This window comes from Mastigoproctus giganteus, chromosome 13 (assembly GCF_048544385.1).
Source record: "Mastigoproctus giganteus isolate SK-2022 chromosome 13, ASM4854438v1, whole genome shotgun sequence".
Taxonomy (NCBI): domain Eukaryota; kingdom Metazoa; phylum Arthropoda; class Arachnida; order Uropygi; family Thelyphonidae; genus Mastigoproctus; species Mastigoproctus giganteus.
In genome coordinates, this window is record NC_143587.1 from 165292988 (window position 1) to 165315551 (window position 22564).

Sequence of the window (22564 nt, forward strand, 5' to 3'; positions counted from 1 at the left end):
CCTTATACAAAGGTATAATCAACTCCTTGTCTCTGCTAGAAAAATTCCTGTATATCACTGAAAACTTGAGTGGTCACTGTTTGATTATTACGTAGTATTATCTGTTGAAGATGTTGCATATACATCTCAATCATTCTTAATATGTATCATATGTGAAGAAAGTGAATGTGCATCTGGGTGGCATCTTTGGAAAGGATGATTAAGGACCAAATATTAACTACTTGCAATACAATCTGAAAAGTATAGCAAGAAAAATGAATTGAGAAAAAGTATATCAATGCTGAGGAATGCAGCACATTTAGAGAGTATACATATTTTTTCAAACATCAGATCAAAATACACAGTGCATTAACAGAGGCATATGATGCAAGAAAGCAAGCGTATATAGCATCAGCCAAAAAAAAAAAAAAAAAAAAGAAGGCAAATTTCTGCACATTTATCTACAACTGTCTGCACATTTATCTACAACTGTCTGCACATTTATCTACAACTGTCTTTCCTCAATTTGAATATATGTCCCGTCAGGCGACTAATCTGGACAAGAGGAAGAATCCCATCAGCGTTGAGCTTTCTCAAACCAGTCAAGGCCTTATACACCTCAATCAGATCACCTTGGAGTTGCTTAGTCTCCAGACACAGTAATTTGCAAAACTTAAGCCTTTCTTTGTAAGAGCAACCCTTTGTTCCATTCACTAATCCCACTGCCCTTTTCTGTACTCGTTCCAGCAGCTCTACATCCTTCCTAAAATGAGGCCTCCAAACCTGTATACAGTACTCAAGGTGTGGCCTGAAATTTTCAGTATACAAGGGGATAATCATTTCCTTGTATACGGCAATTCCTGTATATTATTGGCAAGACACCACGAGCTGCTCTTGTAGACTTGTCTGCACTGCTCAGAAAACTTCATATCTGACTGCAAAATTACCCCATTCCCCAATATATCAAAATTGTTCATATTAAAAGAGTAGGAACAATTATAGGCATGTTTTGCAATCTATGATTTCCTAGTATTTCCCTTTGCTACATGTCTACAATGTTCTTCCACTCTCATGTCAAATAACCTTCCTGTCTCCCAGATGTAAACTTTCCCACCTACACACGCTTTTGTAAATAATATGCCTGCATCGCAACAAGGAAATTATGTCTCTCAGAAAATAACGTTTTGTTTATTGATTCGAAAACCACGTCTAAACTCATATATTTTGCATATTCTCATGGTTTTTCTCTCCTATTCTTTTTATGTAAGGAATGTGATGGCTTTTTAAATTTGTCCTTGTTCTGTATGTTTATTATTATGAAACAAGTTTGCAAAATTTTTATAATATCTGCATGTTTTTGTCACTATTCCCTGTTAAAAATGCTCCTACACATTAATGTCTTGATAATACTATTTTTGATATTTATCAAATGTGGACTTGAAATTAACAAAACATCTGAAGTCAATCTTTTTCTATACACCTGAGTGATAATTGAATTTTGTTTTCTTTCTGCACAAGACATCTAAACATGGTACTTTCCCATCCTCTCCTTGTTCCATTTTGAATTTAATAGTTCCATGTTCTCACAGTATTCCTATGTCAAAGAAATGCTGTTTGCATATCTAATTCCCATTGAGGATCTTAAAGTGACAAAAACAATAGCTCTCTCTCTTCAAAATTCTTCAATGTATTAGTGTTATTAACACAAGGTATAACAGAGATTATTTTGAAAGAATGTATATAAAATTACAGAAATATGTCCACTCATATTACCCACCTTTTGAAATAAAACTTCACATCAAACTGATGCAAGGCTGGACAGAACAAAAAAATACTCAAGAGATATTACAAAATATTAACTTCTATAAAATAACTCACCACCTGCTCCAGCAAGAACAATTCTAGGTCCTTTGTAATGGTTTGTAATATATCCAACAAGGTCTTGACGACTAATACTACTGCAAATAATAATAAAAAAACACAAGTTTTCTTTAGTTTCTAAAAATATTTAATTATCATTCAGAAAATTTCCATAAATGAGTAAAATCAAATATGGAACATGTAATATAAATAAATTCTGTATTACAGAAACATATCTGCTTATTCTTGAAATGGCCGAGGCCAGAATTTACATATTCATTGTGGTACATATAAGGAATTAAGGACAACCAAGATTTTCAGTTGTACTAGTTTTGATGGCAGCACAAGTTGGAATACTCACTGTTCCAACTTGTGGCTATGCATACTAAACAATGGACTATGGAAGCCTAACTGTATCTCACACATTCACTCTGTATTACAGAAACATAAGTATGGTCTGTACTTGTTAACAGGGGAGAGTGCTTCTAAAGAGATGGGATACACTTAAATAGAAAGAGTGCAAGAATATTTGCTGATGCTATCAAGGCATTGGGTGGGTTGGATACTTGCAAGCTTGCGGGGGAATACACGGACCAATAGATTAACAGTAGCCACAGGCAGAGGTGAAAGTGGTTCTTGCACTGCTTCTGTTAGGGTAGCTTAGAATAAGAACAGGTGCATGTATACTTGCATATACACCAATGCTAGGAGTTAAGTAAATAAATTTAATGAAATTTCCGTGCTGGTCAAAACAAAGGCAGATATTGTTGGGATATCAGAGACGTGGTGTCACACAGATATAAGGAATGCAGAACTGGAATTTGGAAAGTAGAATGTGTACAGGAAGGAAAGGAAGGGAGGAGGGATTATGCTATTAGTTAAGAAACACAAAATCTAAGGAAGTGCATTCATTTGATATGGGTGGACAGTGCAATGTGGAATCAGCTTTGTGGACATAAGCATTGGGAAAGCAAAATTGAGAGTAGGAGTGTCTTATAGGCCTAATGACTTTGATTAACAACTGTACAGAGATATAGAGTGGGCCAATAAATTAGATTGTCTTATAATGGGAGATTTTAACTTCCCAGGTTTTGACTGGAACTTCCCAGATATTGACTTGCACGCTAGCAAGGCTTTTGTGGATTTATTGGATGATTGTTTTCTACAGCAGCATGTTTAAGAGGCAACCAGAGTGAGTAATACTCTTGATTTGATTATCAGTAGTAATTCTTCATGCATTAAGAATCTGCAGATAAAGGAACTACTAGGTGGAAGTGATCACCGTGGGCTGATGTGGGATTTACTCAAAGATGTAACTATCAGGGGTAAAGGGAAAGGTTTTTGCTTCTGTAAAGGCAATTACGGTGGTCTCAGGCAGCTTTTAAATTCAATACATTTGGACCAACTGATGATGTTACCAAGAGCAAATTCTAAAGGGAAAGCATTCAAAGAATTAATCTTGGAAGCTACTAGGCTTTTCATATCAACTAAGAAATACTGTTTAAGGTTTAGGCCTAAATGTATGTCAGATGAATTAATAAGACATGTGGCAGAGAAGAAAAATGCATGAGATACATATAAATTATCAGGTGACACAGTAGCGAATGGTAGATATAAGCTGGTCTGTAATGAAGTTACAAAGGAGGTTAGGCAGGCAAAGGCAGATTATAAGAAATTTTTGGCAAAGGATACAAAGAAAAACAGCAAAGAGTTCTTTACTTATGTAAACTCTAGAAGGAAGGGGATGAATCAGATTGGCCACATGATATCGATCTGTTGATAATCCATCGATATCGGCTCAGGTAGCTGACAAACAATGAATATTTTGCATCTACATTTACACATGAGTACAAGGAGGAGAATGCCAGAGGTTTATTAAACTCTGGCAGTGAGCTAAATGATTTTGTTTGTTTGTTTATTTGGTTTTTAGGAGCATTAGCAACTAAGGCCATATTGCTCCGGGATATGTGGTGGTCATTCCCTGATCTTTCCGCATCCTCCGTATTTGGTGGTGACAGGCTTGAACCCCGGTCTAATCAAGAAGCGTGTGCTACGCACTGCGGCTCCTTCCCACCTGGCTACGGAGGTACCAAATGATTTTGTAATAACTGAGAGCAAATTGGAGGAGATATTGATGAAGTTAAACATAAGAAAGGCCCCTGTGGTAGATGGGATTTATCCATTTATATTAAAGGAGTTGGCAAAGGAAGTGAGCAAACCCTTAGCCATAATTATGAAAGCTTCCTTGGATTCAGGGAAGGACCTCATGGACAGGAGATGTGCAAATGTGACCCCAATTCACAAAGGAGGATCAAAAGATAACACAAGTAATTACAGACCTGTTAGTTTAACTTCTGTTCTGGGGAAATTGATGGAGGCACTGGTTAAAGAAGCACTGCAGGATCATCTAGAAAAGATTCAGTTATAGTTTAGACACAGCATGGGTTTGTTAAGGAGAAGTCTTACCTAACCTATTTGATTGGATACTACAATGTGGTCACAAAGGAACTGGATCAAAAATAATTCTGATATCATATAGTTGGATCTTAGGAAAGCTTTCGATACTATGTATGGCATTAAGGGCAATTTGCTGCGATGGATAAAGGGATAGTTGAGTGGGAGAAGACAGAGAATGGTAATCAATAGACGCTCCTCTTCGTGGACTAATGTTATTAGTGGAGCTCCCCCGGGGTTCAGTGTTGGGTCCATTGTTTTTTTCTGTATTTATTAATGATATTGATGATGGTATATGAGGCTTAATGTCCAAGTTTGCAAACAATGCAAAGATTGGTAGGATTGTTAATGACACTAATGACAGTATGCTTCTGCAACAGCATATAGATGGGCTGAGAGGTTGCAAATGAAGTTTAACATTGACAAATGAAAAGTACTGCACATGGGTAACAGTACCCCAGAGTAAAGTACCAACTGTGTAGCACTGCACTCAGGGTAGTGGATAATGAAAGGGCCTGGGGGTAATTATGCAGTCAGATGTTAAGTTTTCTGAGCAGCAGACAGGCTGCAAGAGTAGCTCATGGTGTCTTGTCAGTAATATATATATATATATATGTAATATATATATACAGGAATTTTTCTCGCAGGGATAAGGAGGTGATTATTTCCTTGTATAAGGCAATGGTGAGGCCGTACCTTGACTCCTGTATACAGGTTTGGAGGCCTCATTTTAGGAAGGATGTAAAGCTGCTGGGAATGAGTACAGAGAAGGGCAAAAAGATTAGTGAATCCAACAAAGAGTTGCGCTTAAGAAGAAAGGCTTAAGTTCTGCAAATTAGTGTCTAGAGACCTGGTACCTGCGAGGTGATCTGATTGAGGTGTATAATTAATCGCCCGAAGAGACAAATTCAAACTGAGGAAAGACAGTTGTATAATAGATGTGCAGAAATTTGCCTTAAACCAGCAGGTGGTTGACTGCTGGAACAAATTTCCATGTATTGTAGAAGTTGGCAGCTTAAATAAATCCAAGGCAGAACTAGACAAACATTTGGAGTTAATGAATGGATGAAATAGGAAGGTTTTTTTTTTGTTTTTTTTTTTGGCTGATGCTGTATAAGCTAATGCTAATATCTAATATACAACAATAACAATTGATCTGAATGATCCTATTCAGAAAATTAATATGATAAAACTTTTGTCACACGTAAGAGGGACAAGTTTAACTCATCTTTAGTGAGGTGCATTTTATATGATAATTCTGCTGCAGTTCAAGAATTTGTTAAATTTTAAACAGAACTTTTGATCCCACCAAAGAAAAGAAATTATTGCAAGCCAAAAGGTAAAAAGGCAGAAAACAAGTGTGATATGAGTTTGAGATATCCACTATAACAATTAATTTTAAACTAGCTCTACCTATTGTGAAAATTTTGTAATTGGTAGAACAATTTCTATTGCCTGATATTTTCCCAAAATATTTTGGACAATTCATTGTCATTTCTATAAAATACTTCTGCAAAGGGCAGAATATTAAAGAGTACACTAAAAACCTAATTCTAACTGTATCCATTGTGAAAATTTCACACCTAGTAGCACAGTTTTTATTGCCCTACATTATAATATAGGGCAGAATATTAAAAAGTACACTAAAAACTCACCTTTAGCTATAAAAATTATGTCAAACTTTCTTTATTATTGTTTCGTTTTCTTGCATATGCTTCTACTGTACAGTAACTCTTCAGTATCCAGCAAATATCAGCCCTGATGTTGACATTTCAACTCCCCTGGTATCTCCTCTCCATGTGTTTGAAGTCCAGTTTAAACCTCTCACCCTGTTCTTCACTTTCACTTCCAAATGTGGAAGTGTAAAAATGTACTGACAATCATGTTGCGGCCCAACTCTTGAAGTCTGCCGACATATTTTCAACTGTAGTCCGGATCTTTATTGTTCTCTAAACAATTTCTCAACCACAGACCAGGAAGTATTGTTGTCAGGAAGATAGGGAATGTACTATGCAAGGAGGATAGGTGGAACAGGACCAGGGTATGTCTGCCAGGGTCAAAAGTTAATGATGTTGTAGAGCAGATATCATCTTTTAAGGGCACAAAATGGAATACTGTTGTACACATTGTAACTAATGACATTAAGAGTAAGCGATCTGCATATTTACTCAACAAGTAGGTCAATGTTGAAAAAAAAGTCTCAAGTTAGGGTTGAATGGGAAAGTGTCTGCAATTCTGCACCAGACACGACAGGAGGGAGTATATGATGAGAGCCTTGTCAATCAATTCAGCCCTGGAGAGATTGTGCAAGGCTCATGGGGTAGCATTTTTTTTTTTTTTTTTTTTTTTTTTGCATGGTCTGTGCTTGTTGGCAGGAGAAACTGCTTCTACAGGAATGGGGTACATTTAAATAGAAAGGGCACAAGAATGATGATATCGAGGCAGTGTTAGGTGGTTGGAAACTCCTAGGTTGGGGGGTATACACAGACTAAAAGTGGCCGCAGGCAGAGGCAAAAGTGATTCTTGCACTGCTTCTATTAGAATAAGCAGCAGTCTTGGAAACAAGGTGCTGGAAATTTCCAGGACTGCTGGGAGTCATAGTGGAACAAGTAAATGCATTAGGCTGTGTTAGGGTAACTAAGAGTACAAACAGGTGCATCTATACTCACATGTACACCAATGCTAGGAGTACAGTGAATAAATTTGATGAGTTTGAAGTGCTGGTCAAGACATCAAAGGCAGATATTGTTGGCATATCAGAGATGTGGTGTCACACAGATATAAGCAGTGAAGAATTGGAATCTGGGGAGTACAATGTGTACAGAAAGGATAGACAGGGTAGGAATGGAGGAGAGGTTATGCTGTTAAATAAGAAACACAAAATCAAAGGAAGCGCATCCAATTGACATTGGTGGAAAATGCAATGTTGAGTCAGTTTGGTGTGACATGAGCAGAGGGAAAGGGAAAATGAGAGCAGGTGTGTGTTATAGGCCAATGAATCTGATGAGTATAATGAGCAATGGTGCAGAGAAATAGAATGGGCCAGTAAATCAGAAAGTCTTATAATAGGAGATTTTAACTGGAATTTGTGAGTTGGTCACTCGCACATTAGCAAGACTTTTGTGGATTTATTGGATGACTGTTTTAATATAACTGGATCTATCCAGTTATATTAAAGGAGGCAGCAAAGGAAGTAAGCAAACTCTACCCATAATTATGAGAGCTTCCTTGGACTCAGGGGAGATCTCCATGGACTGGAGGTGTGCAAATATATCACCAATTCACAAAGGGGGTTCAAAATGTGACACTGTTAGTTTAACTTGTGTTCAAGGGGAAAATAAAGGAGTCACTGGTTAAAGAAGCATTGCAGGATCATCTAGAGAAGACTGCAGTAATAGTTAAGACATAGCATGGGTTTGTTAAAGGGAGGTGTTGTCTGACCAATTTGATTGGATACTATGATGTGGCCACAAAGGAACTGGATGCAAAAAATAATTTTGATATCAGATACTTGGATTTCAGGAAAGCTTTTAATACTGTTGCACAAATTGGAGCGGTATGGCATTAAGAGTAAGTTGCTACAATGGATAAAGGGATAGTTGAGTGGAAGACGACAGAGAGTGTAATCAATGGACACTACTCTTCATGGACGAATGTTATTAGTGGAGTTCCCCAGGGTTCAGTGCTGGGCACATTGTTCTTTTGTGTATTCATCAATGATATTGATGAAGGTATATCAGGCTTTATGTCCAAATTTACAGATGATACAAAGGTTGGCATGGTTGTTAATGACAGTAAAGGCAGTATGCTACTCCAAATGGATTTAGATAAGTTAGGCAAATGGGCTGAGAAGTGACAACTGAAGTTTAAGATTGACAAATGCAAAGTACTGCATATGGGTAGCAATAACACAAGAGAAATGTACCAACTGTGTGGTACTACACTCAGGGAAGTGGAAAGTGAAAAAGACCTGGGAGTAATTGTGTTGTCAGATATAAAGTTTGCTGAGCAGTGCAGGCAGGCAGCCATGGAGTCTTGTCAATGATATATAGGAATTTTGCTAGCAGGGACAGGGAGGTGATTACCCTATTGTACAAGGCAATGGTCAGGCCACACCTTGAGTACAGTGTACAGGTCTGGAGGCCTCATTTTTGGAAGTATGTAGCATTGCTAGAACGAGTACAAAGAAGGGCAACAAGATTGGTGAGGGGACCAAAGGAATGCTCTTACCGAGAAACGCTTAAGTTCTGTTGTTATTTGGATTTTAGGAGCATTAGCAACTAAGGCCATATTGCTCCAGGGATATGCGGTGGTCATTCCCTGACCTTTCCGCATCCTCCGTATTTGGTGGGCATGGGCTCGAACCCCGGTCTGATCAAGAAGCATGTGCTATGCACTGCTGCTCCTGCCCATCTGGCTACGGAAGCACCGCTTAAGTTCTGCAAATTGCAGTGCCTGGAGATTAGGCACCTGCGAAGTGATCTGATTAAGGCCTTGAATCGGTTGAGCAAGCTGAACGCTGATGGGATTCTTTCTCTTGCTAAGATTAAGAACCTGAGGGGGGCACAGTTTCAAATTGAGGAAAGACAGTTGTAGAACAGATGTGCAGAAATTTGCCTTTAGCCAGCGGATTGAGAGCTTAAATAAATTTAAGGCTGAGCTGGACAGGCATTTGGAACGAATGGAGGGGTGAAATGGGAGGGGTGTTTTTTTTTTTTTTTTTTTGGCTGATGCTGCATAAGCTTGCTTTCTTGCATTGTATGCCTCTACTAATGCTAATTTCACATTTCTTCTACTGTTATGGACAAGTATAGAAACGCAGTTCCTGATACGTGGTCAGGTGTAATCCCGATGAATTACCTGACCATGTATCATTTACTTCAGCTGACATCAGACTTTGCATTTTTGCCATCCCTCTATTCAACTTATATCTAAATTTTCCCACCCATATCTGATGACAGCTCTACCACCTTTTAATCTATTTTACTTTATTTTGTTTTGGTATTAATAATTTTACTGTACAGTTCCTTCACCTCCAAATTGGCTTTGTAATTCAGCCCATAATTTTCTTAATTCACCATAACTTTTAGGATATTAACATTCTTTTGCCTTTTTCAAATCTACAATACTTCCGTTTTCTACTATCCTTACCCTTCTAGTCCTTGGCACTGTGTAATTTTCACCTCCATCTATGCAAACTTTATCAGGCTTATCTATTTTTACATGCCTATATACTTTTGCATCTTTTACTGCTGCTTTGCATGTTTTGGTGCATTTTTCATACCTTGCTTATTTATTTTTATTTATTTGATAAACTCTGACTTTAAATTACATTTAATATATATATTATGTATGTATATGCAGGTATAAGGATTGGATATGGGTATATGGATTGGGGTGTATAAATAGTGCTGTAGTCGTAAAATTAGCAGATGGAATACTCTATGAATTTTACCAAAAGCATAGAGTATACTGTGCATATCAGGCTTATTAATCGAATGTGCTTCAGTCAAATAGAATAAAACAAGCAATTTTTCAACATAATATTCTGTATTTTGGTAATGCAGCATATGAAAAACTTCCAACAGTCAATGAAATAAAATTTTTATATTTGTTTTTTCAAGTCTGAAAAAAAATCCAGAGGGTATACAGTGTATACCCTCTGGATTTTTTTTCCCTGTGTATAAATATATATATATGAACACATTGCATGAACACATTGTATTATTTTAATTATCACTATTTAAATTTTATTTTTTTTAATTACTGTATTTATTTTTTATCATTATTTTTATTACCACATTTATCTGTTATCTATTTACACTTATATATTTATATTTTTTTATACTTTTTAAACTATTTTAATTGATTTCAATTCACCTTATGTATTTCTTTTTTATCTTTGCTCAATTTATGTTCTTTCTGTGTGGCCTCAGTTGTTTTGGAAGAAATAAATTTATTATTATCATCCCCTTTCTAAAATAATGTACTGTTTCATGGTTGTTATATCGATGATGTAATTACGGTCACTTCAATACACACACCATTAATCAAATTTTAACTTTCAATAGCAGCTTCAATAACATCCAACAATCCTTAAATGTACATTAGAAATCAAATCTTGGTAATCCCTAAACTTTTTAAATCACACTATTGGGGGGAAGAGAAATTTTTATGCATGACAAACTACATTTTTGCTAACAGAGCATGGCTCTCTGAATGCAAAGTTGTGCCAAATGGGTCTCATTCAGGATCCAAAATGTATCTGTGGAGTTGATGAGGATTGGGCCCATGTCCTTTATGACCGCCCCAATTGCTATCCCCACAGAATTAGACTAGCTCAAAGATTGGACCAATAAACTGTATGGCCTTCTCTGAGTTTGCTCAAATGGTTTTTCAGACCAGGAGAAGCAACCATGCTATGCCAACAGGCTGTGACACCCCCCCTCACTATTTAAGACAAGAATGCCTACCCAATTACTACTACCAAAAATGTAGTAGTAATTGGGTAGGCACCCCCCTCACTATTTAATACAAGAATGCCTACCCAATTATGACACCTACCAAAGTAGACAACCCCCAAATAAGACTGGACTGTTGGAATGTGTTCTTCACCGACTCAGAATGTATGTGAGATATTTTTGATGTTACTAGTAGTATGTATGAAAGTTTGTGTACTATCTCTTTATGTTATATCTGCAATAAGGCCTCTAAGGTTGGGATTATGGACAGTCTGTGCCGTCCTATAATGTGTGTACTGGCCTCTACACATTGGTTTCCTATAAACCTTAGTTCTAAGTCTGGGGCCTTCCCTATATACCATTATGTCCAGAAATGGGAGGGTACCATCTGTTTCTACCTCTGAGGTGAATTTTATAAAGGGGGAGAAACCATTGAGAAACGAGACCACATCTTCCTCTCTCCCCTTCTTTACAATAGTGAACGTGTCATCAACATATCGTTTCCACTTACGCATAGGGAACTCCAATCTCGCAAAAACCCTATTCTCAAATTCCTCCATAGCCAGATTTGCAACAATCGCGCTGATTGGAGAACCCATGGCTGTGCCGTGAACCTGTTTATACATCACTCCTTGGAAAACCAAGGTTGTACTAGAAAGACATAATTCAACAGCACCACATATATCTTCTATGTTTAGATGGGATCTAGCACTTAAGGTATTATCCTTTTGTAAAGCCCACCTCACACAATCTACCCCATGTGCTATGGGGATACACGTAAATAATGATATAACATCTAATGACATCATCATCTCGTCCTCCCCTATTTCTTGACTCCTTACAAAGTTCACAAATTCCACGCTGTTTCCAATAACCAACGTGGACCGCCCCACAACCGGGGAAATCAGCTGCGCCAGATATGGGATCTAGCACTTAAGGATAATACCTTAAGTGCTAGATCCCATCTAAACATAGAAGATATATGTGGTGCTGTTGAATTATGTCTTTCTAGTACAACCTTGGTTTTCCAAGGAGTGATGTATAAACAGGTTCACGGCACAGCCATGGGTTCTCCAATCAGCGCGATTGTTGCAAATCTGGCTATGGAGGAATTTGAGAATAGGGTTTTTGCGAGATTGGAGTTCCCTATGCGTAAGTGGAAACGATATGTTGATGACACGTTCACTATTGTAAAGAAGGGGAGAGAGGAAGATGTGGTCTCGTTTCTCAATGGTTTCTCCCCCTTTATAAAATTCACCTCAGAGGTAGAAACAGATGGTACCCTCCCATTTCTGGACATGATGGTATATAGGGAAGGCCCCAGACTTAGAACTAAGGTTTATAGGAAACCAATGTGTAGAGGCCAGTACACACATTATAGGACGGCACAGACTGTCCAACATAAAAATAGTGTGGCCAGAGCACTCTTGGGTAGGGTGACAACACATTGCAGTACCCCTGAGGAGGGGGAGAAGGAAATTAGGCAAATCACGACGGATCTTATGAGGTGCGGTTACCCCCAGAGGGTCATTGATAAATGCAATAGAGAGGAAGAGCCCAACCGGGTAGTTCCGCCTGTACCGCTTACCACAGTGTATGTTCCCTACTATCCGGGCCTGTCAGATCGCATTGCGAGGATGCTTCGCGACTTTCAGACACGCTGTGTGCAGCTCCCGGGCCGGAGGTTGCACACAGTAGTGTAACAGGTCAAAGACCCCATTACTAGGGATTCTAGTAGTGGGGTCGTATATGAGATCACATGCCCGGATTGTGGGGAATGTTACATGGGGGAGACAGGACGGCGTCTCAAGGATCGTCTGGGGGAACATTCAAGAGCGATACGGACCGCAGAGCTCAATAAATCCGCCATTGCCGAGCACTATTGGGAAAAACAACACCAGATCTCCCCTGACAACGCTGTCATCCTTGACCGGGCGCATAGATTCTGGGACCGCAAGTGGCTGGAAAGTCTGTGGATTGGATCCTCTGGCAACAATAGTATGAATAGAGACGGGAGTTAGGCTTCACCCCCTTTTTGAAGCAGTGGTTTTGGCCAGAGATAAGCGTTTTAGTTTTCCACGTCCCCAGACCACTTCCGGTTCTGGTACAAGTGAAAGGAATGCTGAGTATGCGCCTGGTCATCCACGTGTACCGTGAACCTGGTATTTAAGGATGTGTCGCTGAAGTCTCACTATTACTGAGGAAGGAGGTAGACACCTCCGAAAGCTCTAATAGTGTTTTCATCGTCTTTTTATCGCTTTTATATTTATATTTTAATGCATTTTAACTTATTTTATTTTTGTTATAGTTTAGTTTATTGTAAATAATTAAAAGTTTTTTGTAAATATTATTTTACAGCCTTTTTATCATTTCATTTTATTTTATTTTATTTCATTATTCTCTTTATGTTTTATGTATACCTATGTTTGTTATGAATGAATATACATTATTGAACAAATGGATAAAGGTTACAAGTATAAGTGGTAAAACGCGTCAATGTCAACATTTGTTCTGGTTACATGTGTATATGTCCTGCTGTGGTTGAGTTTTGGCGGATTGCAAGTATGATCATGTAAAGACACCTTATCTTCATATAAGTCTATCCTGGCTGCAGTTCTCCGTTACATCCATGTTGCCGATGTGATTAAGAGTTTGTCTGTCTGCATGTCTCATAGAAAACAGCCTAACCCTGGTTGGGGCTCTGTTGCATATGCATTTGTAGACGTGACTGAGAGTTTGTTTCTGTGGCATCTCTGGTTGGAAAGTGAAACTTCATCCCACCCCCAACATGTGCCTCTCCATTCTATGTATGGCCCAAGTGTGGTTTTCATACATTCTATGTATGTATGAATGTCCAAGTGTGGGAAATGGCTGTGGTTGAGCCGCAGTGGTCTTAGCCGTGGGCAAAGGCTTGCATGAGTAGTTGTATGAATGACAGGTGTACATAACAGTCTATACTTTGGTTGGGTTCTTGATCACATCAAATTAAATGAAAACATTTTAGAAATGATTGAGAGCTCAGTCAGTGTGCACATGAGAAATAACAGGCAAAAGGTATTTGATGTGAATGAGTATGCTGTGTGTATGAATACCCATTCATACATATGTGTCTGAGTATATGTAGTAGTGTAGGTTCATATTTAGGTGGCACGTGTTCTGTCTATATGATGATGAATGTAAGAAAGCAGATGTGTAAGTGTGAGTTGTGATATGTACTGTTTTTTCCAGTATGTCCCAAAATATTATTATTATTATTAGCCATATGGTGCAAGGAAGCCTGAGGCATTTTCTGCACCAGCCAAAGAAAATTTCTGAGTTACCCCTGAGAGAGAGAGAGAGAGAGAGAGAGAGAGAGAGAGAGAGAGAGAGAGAGAGAGAAGGGAATCACCGAGAAAGAGAAGTATGATGATATCCAGCTTAAGACCCTGGGTGTGCCAAGCCCATACTCACCAGATGTGAGCCCCTGGGGGTATATGTCAAAAAAAGAAAGGAAAAAGTGCACTTGTGTAAGTATGACAGGTGTGCACGGTTGGCCTGAGTACGTGTAGAGTCTGTTATTCTAAAGCCTCCTCCCAATTAGACTGCAGCAGGGGCAACCAACTAGGGGAACCCCCCCCCTGCCATACTGACTTTGCACCTCCCCTCCTTTGAGGTATGGTGTGGGATCTGCTGACTGGCTACAGCAGAAATTTCAAACAGAGAAGTGCTGTCCATTCACAGCATGATCCCTCTCCTACACAGGGCACTCTGGTCCTATGGCTTTACTTCCCCCTTCATTACTTATTTCCCTTCCCCACCTCCCACCCAAACACCTCACCAGGTGGACTATTGCCACAAACCTCTTTTTGCCCATGACAGTGCTACCTGCAGAGGGTGGGTTCCCTCCACTGGGGTACCCTCTATCATTTCTAGGTGGAAATTCTAGGAGGAGGAGGGAGATGTGGTGCCACTTGACAAGCAACGCTACACATTATATGCACCTGTCCTGCATAAAAAAGCAATGATGAAAACTGAGTTTGGACTGCATTAACATGTTTACTGCTTCCTTAGATGCAAATATGCAGCACTGGGTTTTAATCTACTTGCGAGGGAAGAGAACCACCCTACTTTTAGAACTTTTTCTTCCAATTTGACAAAAAAAAAAAAAGACACATTTTTATCAAGGTAACCCTTGCTGGAGGCTGACTAATTCATAGTGAGAAGAAAGCTCAAAGAAATCTTTGCTCTCTCCACTCCAGATTGATTCAATCCCATGGTTTTCAATCCTGGGTCAAAAAGGTCATTGGTAAAGCCAGCAGTGAAAGTGTTAATGGAAAGCTTTTGTCTTTTTAGCAGTCTCAGATAGCTTTTTCCTGACATGGTTCCCTCAAAGAAAAAAGATCCAATGACACCTCCCATTGAAATTCCCACCTAAACTGTCAAACCAGGAGCATTTAAATCCTTGTAAAAGAATAACTGTGCGGGAGGGGGGGGGGGGTGAGAGTGTAATAAACATGAAGATCAGTCCACAAAATATTCAGTGATTTATTGACTTGTAACACTCGTGGCCAAAAACCATTGAGCAAATTCTATCTTCTATCTGGGTCATCTTTATTCAAACTTAGTGGCAACACAAGATGACAAATCTTGTATTTAAGTTCCTTTGTGATTCTCTTTAAGGTTGTTTTAGTTCCGAACTTTGCTTTCTTTGAAATTTTGTTCAGACTTCTTTCAATATCCTCTCTTACACATTTAGTTTATGAGATTAAGCTGTCAATGAAAAAATAACAAATTTTTGAGTGCATGAATTCTGCATAGTGCTGATTATGTATCAAGATAAAATAAATACAAAACAAGGAAAACACAAGTGCATGCATGCAAAATATACACAAAATATGTATGCATACTTGATATTTTCTGTTGGTCCAAGAATAGTTCTGCCCAAAGCAGTACCCTGAAAAGCTGTTGAATGCAAATGGTCAAAGACCACCTCTTGCAGATTAGTTTCTACTTCTTGCATTTCACGCAGAATTACTCCTCGTTCTCTTTCTATTTCATTCTCTCCAAATTTGCTATTCAGTATAATATCTGCTAAAATTTCTATAGCTGTAAATAAAACAGAATCAATACTCATTTAAGATAATAATTTCATATTGTTTAATATACCAGTATAAATATATATTAGAATCATAAATTATGATATAGCAGTGTTATAGGAATAATGATGTTAATGACCATAATAATTATGTGTTATCTCAGGAAGGAATGCAAAGTTGTCACCCAGGATGTGTACCAAGGATATAATTCTGAAGAACAATTGAAGAGTATGAGAAATAAAATTCATAAAATGGCAATGAAAACAGTGAATCTTCCATACATACTTTTGTTGTTAAAGGGAAAACTGTATATGATTATCACAAATATAGACATTGCAGGCAGAATGGTAAATGGTGTGATTGGTAATTAGAGTATATCAAGTACAAATAAGATGAAACTGTTGAACAAGTATGGATGAAATTTCCAAAGAAAAACAAAAGGGCACAATCTTCAGTCACAATACAAACAATATGAAAGATAAATCTATACCCAATGGTAATGAATCAACGATTGTTTAAAAAAAAAGTGTGTTTTTTTTTATTACAACAATCGTGGTGTCTTGATCTAAAGACGTTTAATGCCTGCCTGATTGCATACCTGGTACATAATTTTTTTTAAACATATTTTCCCATTACAAAATCATGTTGTATGTTCTTCAGAATGCCATTTCTATCTAAATGTCCTTGGATTGCACTCTTAATCATTGCTTCTAAGATTTCCCCCCCCCCGCTACTGCAGTCAGATTAACTGGTTTGTAGTTACCAACTTCGCTCTTAGAACTGCCCTTATGTACTGGCAATACATTGGCACTATTCCAGTCCAAAGGTGCTCTCATAATTAACTTCAATGGTTCAATGCACTCTCTGACAGCCTCCATCAAAATTACAGGTATATGCCATCAGCTCTGCAAGCCTTACTCGCCTTTGCTTTTTTAATAAACAATTTCTAAATCACTAATTTCACACAGCCCAAGCCTCACTCGCACAGCCACTTCTCGTGACGAAGGATCTTTTGTCAGTAAAGACCAATGCAAAGTACCTATTCAGTTCATCAGCAACATCAGCTGGGCTATCTAAGGCTTTCCCACACCCAGTACACCAAGATCTGACCTAATTCACTTTCTTCTTCATTGTATTCATATACAAGAAAAATTCCTTGTCCCCATTATTTGGTCTCCTAGCCAGTGCTTTCTCATACACAGCCTAGACCTCTCTACCTTTATACATAGTACTATTACAGATCAACTTGTGGCTGTTGTTAGCTTCAGTATTTTCATCACCAGTACTCTGTAATTATCCCATGCTATCTTTTTTCTACTCTGTCTGGCTAGCTCTGCATTCACCCATTTCAGCATCCTCCTCATGCAGTATTTCTCAATGGTATATATGCATTCGTGGCTTCTGTGTTTTAAACGTATTCCATAATGTATAAATATAGTGCAAATGCATCAGAAATACATAGGTATATCTGAATAAATCAGAATATTGGTAAAACGGCATCGTTTTAAGTTATATCTCATATTGTGAATACCTTCACAACGAGTTGCCATGATATTGCACTACTTCGAATAAGTAATGCTTCACCTAAGGAGAAGACTAATGTTACTTATTCTCAGATGGATACCACCACCCAGACGGCACCGTTTCAGGGCTATTTGGCCCTTCTTCGGTGGGTCGGTAGGTACCCGAGTGATGCAATGATGGCAAAACAGTTATGAAGTATAACTCCACAATATGAGAGATGCCTGATGGTGTATCATGTATTTAGACTCAAGCGTTTAGGGCATAAGCCTCAAGCTATGACGGAGTCTAGACTATGTATAAATATAGTGCAAATGCATCAGAAAAACATAGCTATATCTGAATAAATCAGAATATTGGTAAAACGGCATCGTTTTAAGTTATATAGTTATATACCCACCCACCGAAGAAGGGCCAAATAGCCCTGAAACGGTGCCGTCTGGGTGGTGGTATCCATCTGAGAATAAGTAACATTAGTCTTCTCCTTAGGTGAAGCGTTACTTATTCGAAGTAGTGCAATATCATGGCAACTCGTTGGGAAGGTATTCACAATATGAGATATAACTTAAAACGATGCCGTTTTACCAATATTCTGATTTATTCAGATATAGCTATGTATTTTTTTGTATTTTATGTATTTACCTCGTCAGCAGACTCACGAGTCTGCTGACGAGGCTACTAGTGACGGTCGTGTTCCAAGCCGCTAAGTGGATTTTTCTTATTTATTGATTTGAAATTATTGTTTTTCTAAGACTTTTGATTTAAATTTAGTAGTATAACATTATTTTGTGATTTTTTGATTAATTTGGTGTATTTATTCTTTACTCGGCCTTGTAAAAGTATCGGTAAGGGTTTCCACGTGTTCGTAACTACCGTTAGTAACTTTCCCGCCATTGTGATACCGTACTAGATATACCGTAGGTTATATACCGTACTAGATAGCGTTAGTTGAACTTCGTTAGCAGTTAAATTGTACGTTTAAATAAATACATATAACGACTTAGATTACAAACGTAATATAATTAATAACATAATTAATTAATAAATTAATAGAATCATGACTCAGACCAGAGCAGCAAAGCAAAAGGCTCAAGCTAATGGAAGTGCTGTGGCTCAGAACAGAACTGAGGGGGGCAGTTGTCCTCTGACTCACAGCCTTATAAAATGCACTGTTTGCTTGATGTTTGCAGAGCAATCGGGTACGGGACATGATACTGCCAAGGGGGATGTCTTTGTGTGTGCGTGACAAGGAGTGTATCGATATCAGGCAACAACTCGGCGTTCTTATGGGCCTATATGAGAGCTTGAAGGACAGGGTGGATGCCCTCGAAGAAACTAAATTGAGGGGCCCATCAAGCTCTCAGCTGCCCACATCAACGCCAGAGCTTGTACTTGGGCATCGCGTGACACAGAGACAATCCCCAAGGCAGAATGCCCTGGTCCCAAAGAAACTAGTAGTTGTTGGTGACTCTATTGTCAGGGAAACGGGGAACATGCTTTGTAAAAAAGATAGGTGGAACAGGACCAGGGTATGTCTGCCAGGGGCAAAGGTTGATGACGTTGTAGAGCGAATATCATCTTTTAAGGGCACAAAAGGTGATATAGTTGTACACGTTGGCACTAATAATATTAAGAGTAGGAGACCGGCAGAATTACTTAACAAGTACAGGTCACTGTTGAACAAAAGCCGAGAATTAGGGTTGAATTTGAAAGTGTCTACAATTCTGCCCAGACACGATAGGAGGGAGTATATGATGAGAGCCTTGTCGATCAATTCGGCCCTGGAAAGATTGTGCAAGGCTCAAGGGGTAGAATTTTTTTCAGCCTGGACTGTACTTGTTAACAGGAGAGATTGCTTCTACAGGGATGGGATACACTTAAATAGAAAGGGTGCAAGAATATTTGCTGATGCTATCGAGGCAGTGTTAGGTGGGTCGGAAAACTGCTAGCTTGGGGGGAGACAAAGACCAATAGATTGACAGTAGCCACTGGCAGAGGTGAAAGAGATTCTTGCACTGCTTCTATTAGAATGAGCAGAAGCCTGAAAAACAAGATGCATGGTATTTCAGAGACTGCTGGGAGCCATTGCGGTACAAGTAAACACATGGGTTGTGTTAGGGTAGCTAAGAATAGAAACAGGTGCAGGTATACTTGCGTGTACACCAATGCTAGGAGTTTAGTAAATAAATTTGATGAATTTGAGGTATTGCTCAAAACATCGAAGGCAGATATTGTTGGGATATCAGAGACGTGGTGTCACACAGATATAAGGGATGCGGAACTGCAATTTGGGGAGTACAACGTCTACAGAAAGGATAGACAGGATAGGAAGGGAGGAGGTGTTATGCTATTAGTTAAGAAACACAAAAACCAAGGAAGTGAAGCCAGTCGACATCGCTGGACAGTGCAGTGTGGAGTCAGTTTGGTGTGACATAAACACTGGGAGATCAAAATTGAGAGTAGGAGTGTGCTATAGGCCTAATGACTCTGATGAGTATAATAAGGAACTGTACAGGGAAATAGAGTGGGCCAGTAAATCAGAGTGTCTTATAATGGGAGATTTTAATTTCCCAGATATTGACTGGATTTTGGGGGCTGGTTACTCACACACTAGCAGGGCTTTTGTGGATTTATTGGATGATTGTTTTCTACATCAGCATGTTCGGGAGGCAACTAGAGGGAGTAATACTCTTGATTTGATTATCAGCAGTGATTCTTCATGCATTAAGAATCTGCAGATAAATGAACCACTAGGTGGCAGTGATCACAGTGTGCTGAAGTGGGATTTACTCAAAGAGGTAACTACCATTAGGGGTAAAGGGAAGGGTTATTGCTTCCGTAAAGGCGACTACGATGGACTGAGACAGTATTTAAATTCTATACAGTGGGACCAACTGATGATGTTACCAACAGCAAATTCAAAATGGGAAGCATTCAAAGAACTTATCTTGGAAGCTACTAGGCTTTACATACCAACTAAGAAATATTTTCAAGGTTTAGGCCAAAATGGTCAGATGAACTAATGAGGCATATGGCAGAGAAGAAAAATGCATGGGATACATACAAATTAACACATGACACAGAAGCCTATGATAGATACAAGTTGATATGCAACCAAGTTACAAAGGAGGTTAGGCAGGCGAAGGCAGATTACGAGAAATCCTTGGCAAGGGATGCAAAGAAAAACAGCAAAGAGTTCTTTACTTATGTAAACTCTAGAAGGAAGGGGATGAATCAGATTGGTCCACTTGATATTGATGGGTCAAGTGTTGATGATCCTGCTCAGGTAGCTAACAAACTAAATGAATATTTTGCATCGACATTCACACATGAGGAGTTATTCAGCGAGGGGAATGCCAGAGGTGTATTCAACTCTAGCAGTAAGCTACAGAATCTTGAAATAACTGGGAGTAAAGTGGAGGAGAAACTGTTGAAGATAAACACAAGAAAGGCACCCGCCCGGGGTGGATGGGATCTATCCAGTTATATTAAAGGAGGCAGCAAAGGAAGTAAGCAAACCCTTAGCCTTAATTATGAGAGCTTCCTTGGACTCAGGGGAGGTACCCATAGACTGGAAATGTGCAAATGTGACCCCAATTCACAAAGGAGGATCAAAGGCTGACACAAGTAATTATAGACCTGTGAGCTTAACTTCTGTTCCAGGAAAATTAATGGAGGCACTGGTTAAAGAAGCACTGCAGGATCATTTAGATAAGACTTCAGTTATAGCTCAGACACAGCATGGTTTTGTTAAGGGGAAGTCTTGCCTGACCAACTTGATTGGATACTATGATGCAGTCACAAAAGAACTGGATGCAGGGAATAACTTTGATATTATATACTTGGATCTTAGAAAGGCTTTTGATACTGTTGCACATGGAAGACTGCTACACAAATTGGAGCAGTGTGACATTGGAGGCAAATTGCTGCTATGGATGAAGGGGTGGTTGAGGGGGAGAAGACAGAGAGTGGTAATCAATGGACACTGCTCATCGTGGACTGATGTTATTAGTGGAGTCCCTCAGGGCTCAGTGTTGGGTCCATTATTGTTTTCTGTATTTATAAATGATATTGATGATGGTATATCAGGCTTAATGTCCAAGTTTGCAGACGATACAAAGGTTGGCAGGGTTGTCAAGGACACTACTGACACTATGCTGCTGCAACAGGATCTGGAAAGGTTGAGCAGATGGGCTGAGAGGTGGCAAATGAAGTTTAACATTGACAAATGTAAAGTACTACACATGGGAAACAGCAACCCCAGAGCAACGTATCAACTCTGTGGTACAACACTGACAGTGGTAGAGAATGAAAGGGACTTGGGGGTGGTTGTGCAGGCAGATATGAAGTTCTCTGAGGAGTGCAGACGGGCTGCAAGAGTAGCTCATGGAGTATTGTCAATGATATATAGGAATTTTTCCAGCAGGGATAAGGAGGTGATTATTCCATTGTATAAGGCGATGGTCAGGCCACACCTTGAGTACTGTATACAGGTCTGGAGGCCTCATTTCAAGAAGGATGTAGAGCTGCTGGAACGAGTACAGAGAAGGGCAACAAGATTAGTGAATGGAACAAAGGGGTGCTCTTACGAAGAAAGGCTTAAGTTTTGCAAATTACAGTGTCTGGAGACTAGGCACCAGCGAGGTGATCTGATAGAGGTGTATAAAGCCTTGAATGGGTTAAGCATGCTCAATGCTGATGGGATTCTTCCTCTAGCTCAGAAAAATGACCTGAGAGGGCATAAATTGAAATTGAGGAAAGACAGATGTAGGATAGACGTGCGGAAATTTGCCTTTAGCCAGCGGGTGGTTGGTTGGTGGAACAGACTTCCATCCCTTGTGGTGGAGGTTGATAGCCTAAATAAGTTTAAGGCTCAGCTGGACAGGTATTTTGAACGAACAGAGGGGTGAAGTGGAAGTGGGTTTTTTTTTTTTTTTTTTGGCTGATGCTGCATAAGCTTGCTTTCTTGCATCAAATGTCTCTACTAATGCTAAAGCCTTTCTGAGTACTTCCCTGTCGGGACAACTCCAGGTTTGAAAATTTTTAAAAAACTTCTCATCGCAAAATTTATAAATGACCTTTATAGAATTATTAACTAACTATTTAGCAAACTTCACCAAAAGGAGAGTTATTTAGTACAAAGAAGCGTGCTTTCGAAGTGCAATAAAAAATTGGTTTTTTAATTTTAACACAAAAAGTAAATGATAGATTTCA

The 22564-nt window shown here is 38.9% G+C and overlaps 1 protein-coding gene across 1 annotated transcript in view; it reads right to left on the reverse strand.

Moving 5' to 3' along the window:
- Window positions 1–22564, reverse strand: part of UQCR-C1 (Ubiquinol-cytochrome c reductase core protein 1) — a 222114-nt gene that overhangs the window by 146830 nt on the left and 52720 nt on the right. Inside the window, exons 4-5 of the mRNA XM_090387126.1 lie at window positions 15641–15839; window positions 1858–1937 (exon numbers count right to left, since the gene is read on the reverse strand). Coding sequence (XP_090243252.1) covers window positions 1858–1937; window positions 15641–15839 — 279 coding nt within the window. The remainder of the gene's footprint in view (window positions 1–1857; window positions 1938–15640; window positions 15840–22564) is intronic.